We start from the raw sequence: 7,049 nt of genomic DNA, 5'->3' as shown, positions 1-7,049 counted from the left end.
GAATCCGATCGCATTTGGGGAAACTGCATTTTATTGTGTCGGGCAAGAATAGCTACACCATGTGTACGTGAACCTTCGGTAGTCCCCCCTATCAATCTGTAGCCCAATTTTTTTTAATAGACTCACCCTTGACTCTTCTATGTGGGTTTCCTGCAGGCAGGCAACGTCTGCTTGTAGCGTTTGCAACCCTAGATGCGCCCTCTGCCCTATCTTAGCATCATTTAGCCCACATATATTAACTGTAGCTATGCAAAATTTCTCCACACCCGTCGTCTGTGCCATCATATTATATTGCGTCATCCTTGAGCCATAGACCATATCTAACACTCTTCCTCCTTGAGTGCAAAAATACCTAGTCTCTTAAAACAAAAACAAAATACAATCAAACTGAGTGATCCCTTCATCTGTCCGCCCATCACCCTCTCCCACCCCCACCAGCCCAAAAAATTGAGCAAACGGGCATAGCCTGAATGATGTGTCCCCAGTCCCCTGCCTCCGCCACCCCTTTTCTCCATTCAGTTAAAAAAAAAACACTATCCTTTCCCCATCAGGCCTTCACCACTACCTCTTCCAGGTAAAACCATAAAGAGTTAGTCCTTGGATATCATTTAACTTTGCTACTACTACTCCCCGGGACCCGTTCCGTCAAATATTCCTGGGATTGTATTTCTGATGTGAAGCTCCAGGTATGTCCTCCAAAAATAACCTTTAGCGTGGCCGGATTTAAGATATAGACTTCTGCCCCAACGTTTTGGAAGCGGTTAATTAACTGCTGGAGGCACCATCCCTGATACACTGTAGCATGTGCAAAGTCCGGTTTAGCAAAAAATGCCACCCTTTCAAGGAGATTTTTAGAATTGGGCGCGCCTTGTCATAAATATGCAGTCTAACTAGAAAATTACCAAAATAAACAAGCATGTGGGTGTTTTCTCACCATTAGTGGCAAACAATGGGCCCATTGGACTTCTTCATTCCAATCCCATTTGTCTTGGTATGGGAAGGCTCTTAGCAGATTAACCACATACTCTCTTGGATTATCACCCTCCACCCCTTCGGGAATCCCTAGTAGAAGTAAGTTAATCTGCCACTGGAGGTTCTCCTGGTCCTCCAACTTGAGTATAGCGTTAGCCAAGTCTGCGCCCTACGAGGAATTCTGAGCTTTCAGGGTTTCCACTTCTGTCTCCAAGGACTCTGTTCAGCCTTCTACGGTGGTCAGTGGATCCACAAATTCCTCACAGGCTTTGTTCAACTTTCGCATCCCTGCCTGTAATTTCTTTGAGGCAACCCTTGCCTGATGGCTTTCCCTGCGATTTTTCTGCCTGTATTTGTTTGAGGGACAGAAAGATAGTGGTCAGTGAAGGTTCTTGTCCCCCACCTGCTAATCTTACATTAGCACTATCCTTCTCTCTTAAACCGGGATCTTGAAATGAGAAATGGGCGTTGGAATAATCCCATTTCAGCTGTAGCTTACTGTTCCTTATTGAGCCTTTCTCCCCCCCCCCCGCTGTGTTTTTTCTTCTGTATGTTTTCTGCCGGTCGTCTGGAGAGGTACTACTGTAAGAGTCCAGAGCTGCTTCGCTGTTGGAGGATGAGCACTCTTGCTTAGAAGAGTCTGATTCGTCTGTCAAGGAAAAAAACTACTCGCCCCCGTCCATTCAGGGGATAAAGTACCCATCTGTTTTAAGTTCAACTTCCTGGGTCCCGGCGAGTTGATCAAGATAGGTTTAGGTGCCACTGGGGCAGCCTTATCTTCCTCCCCTTGATCTGCATTTTGTATGGCTGGATTTACTTCCGCCTCCTGAATCGGACTAACACTCTGTTCGTATCCTGGTAGTATTATTAGGGGGTTCTTTCCATTGTTATATCCATTGTCTGAAGTAACATACGGCCCGTCATCCTTTAGATAATGCAGGGGTTTCATGCATTGAGGTCCCCCCCCTTGCATAAGGGCAGCTCTGCTTGCATCAGTAGGAGGCTCATGTACCTTTTCTCCACCCCTACCATAGGGGGGGGGGGGGGGGGGGGAGGCGCAAACCAGGAAGCAATAGTTGGTAGCAGAGACCCACTCTCAACAGCCCGTTACCTGGAAGAACCTTTTCTGGTTGTTTTTTGGACCCTCCGGGCTCCCGACTGGCTCTGCCGCTATATTCTCTTTGTTAAAGATCCTTAGCTGCCTCAGGAGCCGCTTCAGAGCTTGCGCCGCCCGCTACCATAGGTCCAGATAGGCTTAGCGGTCTTCCCTCCGCGCCCCATCATGTTAACCCTCACGGTGATATCTCAGCTTCCGTTCTGCCGTGCCCCCGCTTGAACAACAATCCATAAATCCGCAGTCCGGACTCAGAGCAGCAGCCGTTCTCTGCGGGAGACCCATAGTCTCCAGCTGGAACCAATCGTATGTCCACCAGTCATTGTCACCGCTGCCTGATATCCTTCCACTAAAACTTAAAAGGAGAGCCCCTCCTGTGTCTAGCTCCAGAGGTCTAGCTGTCTTCATTTGTTTCTGGTGGACTGAGCATTTTCAGAAAAGGTAAGTGTTAAAGGTAATTAGAACACCTCTTTCCATGGTACAAGGCAAAGCACTGGCTCAATTGTGTGGGGAGGCCTTTGATGCCTCTTGCTGGTGAGCAGAGTAACTTGGACCAGTAGGAGGGGGCAATGGCTTGGAACCTAATTATGAGCCGAGCCTCATAAATATGACCAATCTTCACGTGCCTTAAAGAGTACAAATATCATAAAAGTGGATCTGCACTCGGGGTATATTTTTATCTTCAAATTGATACTTGGCATACACCTCTAAGCCTAAATCGGTCAAAATTGCTCTTTGGCACAGATTTTACAGATTTGAAATTCTGCAAAGCACCCAGAATTTTTAGTTAAACACTACATAACTATATTATGAAGGCCCACTAATAATATAAGGCCATCACTAATCTATGAATAGCCGATTCTGCGACAATCTGAATCCCTGAACGATCCCTTGTGCGATAGGCTACCTGTGCACAGATATTGGGCTAAGTTAGACTGTAGCCTCACACACTGAGAACGTGCACATGTATGCGCTTACATGCCACCAGCTCCGAGCCACTCACCTCAGCTTTGCAGCAGTGGAGCTCATCTGAAAAGGCAGACATTTGCCGTTAGTACTTTCAATCCATTTACACAGACTTTATTATGACTGTGACTTCATTGGTGTGACTCAATTAAGTTCAAAAGCAATCCAGGGGATTAAATGGGAGGAACCCAATTGCTGACAGAATATGCCTAAATTGTTACTTATCCTCCCCATGGCTACCATATGTGGCTAAGATATTCATCAGTATGGGTGAGCAGACAGTTACTACTCCCTGTTTCCCCCTAAATCTCCAAGAAGGATATAGAGTCTCATTTGTGTTCTACTGGCAGATAACAGGAAGGCAGTGACAGTCATTAAGAACAATCATTATTTGAGACCATAGATTCCTCCCATTAGGAATCTCTCCTGCTAGTTTAGGAATTCCAAATACACTACCTCTTGCTAAAACATACAAATAGTGGGGAATTTGTAAATTGTTCCTATACATCTCTAACATATTATGTATTAACAAACAGTAAAAGTTGTGTGTAGAATGCCTTTTGGCAGTCCTAATGTTTACTCATATGAGAAAACCCTCAGTCTTTACCTAAGAAACTTTCCATGAACCAATTGTACTTTGGATTTATACTTTGAGAATCGACCATTTTTAAACATATATTCTTGCGGAAGGATCTTCCCTGAAACCGCTGAACTGTGAAGCAACTCACTATGCTATTTGGAACATTCTGGATCATGTAAAAATGTAGTATGTCAAAGAACTGCGAAGCCAATATCATTTGTAGTACAGTGACAATCTCGAAGATGATAGTGTCTGAGGCAAAACCAAAATGATGCTCACTTAACATATTGGTTACAACATAATCATCAATATGTTCTAACACTCCTTCGCACTGCAGTTAATATCACTGCTTAGAATTTAATAAAACCATCCTTTAAAATCTGTGCTCAATTTCTATCCCTGCTATCCATTTGGAACCTTTTCAGAGACTGCCAAATCTGAAGCGACATTGTTTGAGTTAAAAGCCACAGGTAACATAGCACTGATAATGCAGTACAGAATTGCCACATACAGGAAGGAATCCTTTTTATAAGATAATTTTCAATATTATCTTTTATTGGCAGTGGAAAATGCTTCAGTACTTTATTGAAAGAAAGCAATAAATAATACTGTGATAAAAATAGTTCAAAAGTACTTGCAGACTGTACATACTTTGTTACATAATCATGAAATACACACAAAGATTAATAGAAAAAACATAACGGCAACAACAAATCTCGTTTGTACATGGAAATTTAAATTACAGAAAGAATAGTAAAGACATTTTATATATTTATATATTGTTACATAATAAATAATGCACCATGATCGGAACAGATGTGTCAGTAGCTTTTAAACTACTAAAAAGGTTAAAGATTCTACTTAGTATGAAATGTCTACATCCTCACACTTAGAAGAAAAAATATCCTTTACAAAGGTTATTCATTGGACAGGTTTACAAACAAACAACTTCATGAAAAAATAAGGCATTGATTAAAAGTTGAGTAATATTATTTCTGAGCATATTGTGCCTTTTTGTCTAAAAAAATGTCTCTGAAAGGAAACGGTAGTGCTTCATGACCAAGTCCTCTGAAGAACAGCTGCATCAGCACCTTTTGACAAATGTATTCAATAAAATCAACATCAGCAAAAAAGGGGAGAGAGCAGGAGAAAGAAATTACTTTCTGTGGGTCACCAGGAACATATACCAAAGCATTTTAATTTTCCTTTGCCAACAGCTTTATGGCTTATGTTCTGTCACAGTAAAAACAGGATATAAAAAGTACATTAGAGATTACAAAGTTAGGAAGGAGAGTTAACTAGTTCTAAAATATTTTGCATAACATTCTACTGAATGGATAAAAATAAAAAAATACAACAGATAAAACATCAGCTAAATCAGTACCCAGTACTATGATACAAGTTGATATAGCAATTAATACAATTTTTAATGTTAAATTAATGCACATTAATAATATTTTCTCAAACTTCAATCTTGAAAAGTATACATCTTAGAACTAGTTAACATTGCAAAGTGACAGGAGACATTTCAAATGTAACAAAACCGTTTCACTTTCTGGTTCATTTAAAATATTTAACAAATGAATAATTACAATAACTGCGTCATTTACAAAAACATGGTCCTTATGGATATACACAGAGTTACAGTACATTCAGATAAAAAGACAAACGGAAAAAAGGAATAAGAAACTGATTTTTAAGGATATTAAAGACTAAGTAGAATTCGAAAAACTATGTATGCAAATGAAGTGTCACATAGGTTTACATAAATATAGGAAATATTTAATTCTAAAATATTTTCTCTATGGTACTCATGAGTTCATTCACCATTTAAAACTCTGTAATAAAATCTTGAAAAGTCCATATATCTAACATCAACAGATAGAAATCAAGCGATTTCTAAAGTGAAGTCTTCCTTGAATTCAAAAATCTGCATAATCATCTGTAGAAGTAATGAGGATAGACTAGAATAAAGAAAATACAAAAAAAAATCAAATGAGAAAAAGGACAACATAAATGTTACAAAGTGCAAAACACATATACAATCTAATGGAATGACTACTGTTCAAAGCATGCACCCTTACTGTATATGACAAAGTGCAAAGATTAAGGTTCAGGTCAGAATCTTTTTTTCGATAGCTGATGAATTTCTAAAACTGCTACTGTGAAAACAACATTTAACCAAAATTAATTCAAATAGTTCTGTTTGTTGGACCAAGTTTCCTCTAATCCAACCTGAATTGCAAGGCTGGCTGAGTGTTTGTCGTATTGAGGTAGTTGGCAAGAAATACAATAAATGCATTTAGGAAACTTTCATTTATTGTTATTTCCACTTCGAACTTCAGAACATTAAGTCCACTCTCAATGATTCCAAAACAGTTTTCAATGAAGAATAGTCAAAGGGAGTAAAGTATGGAATACACATTCAATGAAAACAAGTAGTTTTGTTTTTAAACTAATCATGGCGAACAAACCAGTTGTAATACTTAATCTAAATGCAAACATTTGGGCTCAATGTATGATTTAAAGTGATGTGCTGGTAGATAAAACACATCCTGCTTAGCACCAATGTCCTTCAATCGGAGATTCCAATTTAGAACTTATTGAAACCTACACAGCATTGTGGCCGAGTTCTCAGACTTTTTAGATTACGTGGGAGTAGCTCATCAGGTCCATTTTTTTTTCAGCACTTTCCAGATACTGGTTCTTGGAGTCTATTAACCATCAACACTTTAGCATGCTATTAGTGACCGAACATGAAACTGATTACAAGAGTGAAGAGTAGCACAAGGAGTTCGGAATTGCAATGTCAATCAATCAATCATGGTATTTGTAGATCGCACAGCTACCCAGTGAGTGTCCCGGTGCTGAAGTACAGTGACCATTAGTCAGAAGAGATTATTGGAAAGCCAGATTAGCAAACAAGGTTTGAGGCAACGTTTAAAGGAATTTTCGTCTTTAATGGCTTGCAGATTGAGGGAAAGAGCATTCCAGACTCAAGGGACTACCTACTCATCCATGTACTGTCTGGTATGCCAAATAAGGTGGAGTAGAATGCGCATATGGTAACATAAAGGTCAAGCAGTTACAACTCCCACCTGGTCTCTGTTTGTTAGCAGGGAGTTGATCCTGCTCAGATTAGTAGCTAAAGTTTTTGCCAGGATTTTAATAGCAACTGAGAAGGGATATAGGTCTGTCATTTGAACAAAACAGTATTTTTCTGGCTTCAGATTAGGGACAATTTATTCCTATTAAATAGACATGTAGAGTGCGTGGGTACCCAGGAAGGGTTTCCCAGCACTGCGCTACAGTACAGAACCCAAGTCAAATCACACAAAAATAAAGAGAGCGAAGTTTCAGCTTCTTATGGAAGAGCAATACAGAGTGGCAGGATCTCAAATAAGAGGGGAAAGAGGT

At 39.9% G+C, this 7,049-nt stretch overlaps 1 protein-coding gene across 22 annotated transcripts in view; it reads right to left on the bottom strand.

Moving 5' to 3' along the window:
- Positions 1 to 4,168: 4,168 nt before the first annotated feature.
- The window catches only part of PPFIA1 (PPFI scaffold protein A1), an 807,831-nt gene continuing 804,950 nt past the window's right edge, over positions 4,169 to 7,049 (bottom strand). For 18 of the 22 annotated variants that reach the window (XM_078684274.1, XM_078684276.1, XM_078684283.1 and 15 more), the window contains one exon: positions 4,169 to 5,596. Coding sequence is in view for 1 of the 22 variants with exons in the window: in XM_078684279.1 (XP_078540405.1) it covers positions 5,571 to 5,596 (26 nt within the window). In the remaining 21 variants the exon portion in view is untranslated. The remainder of the gene's footprint in view (positions 5,597 to 7,049) is intronic. The other 4 variants (XM_078684296.1, XM_078684297.1, XM_078684295.1 and 1 more) reach the window with 2 other exon arrangements.

This window comes from Lissotriton helveticus, chromosome 3_2 (genome assembly GCF_964261635.1).
Source record: "Lissotriton helveticus chromosome 3_2, aLisHel1.1, whole genome shotgun sequence".
Lineage (NCBI taxonomy): Eukaryota > Metazoa > Chordata > Amphibia > Caudata > Salamandridae > Lissotriton > Lissotriton helveticus.
Note: the sequence above shows the minus strand (reverse complement) of the source record. Positions and strands in the feature narration are given on the sequence as shown.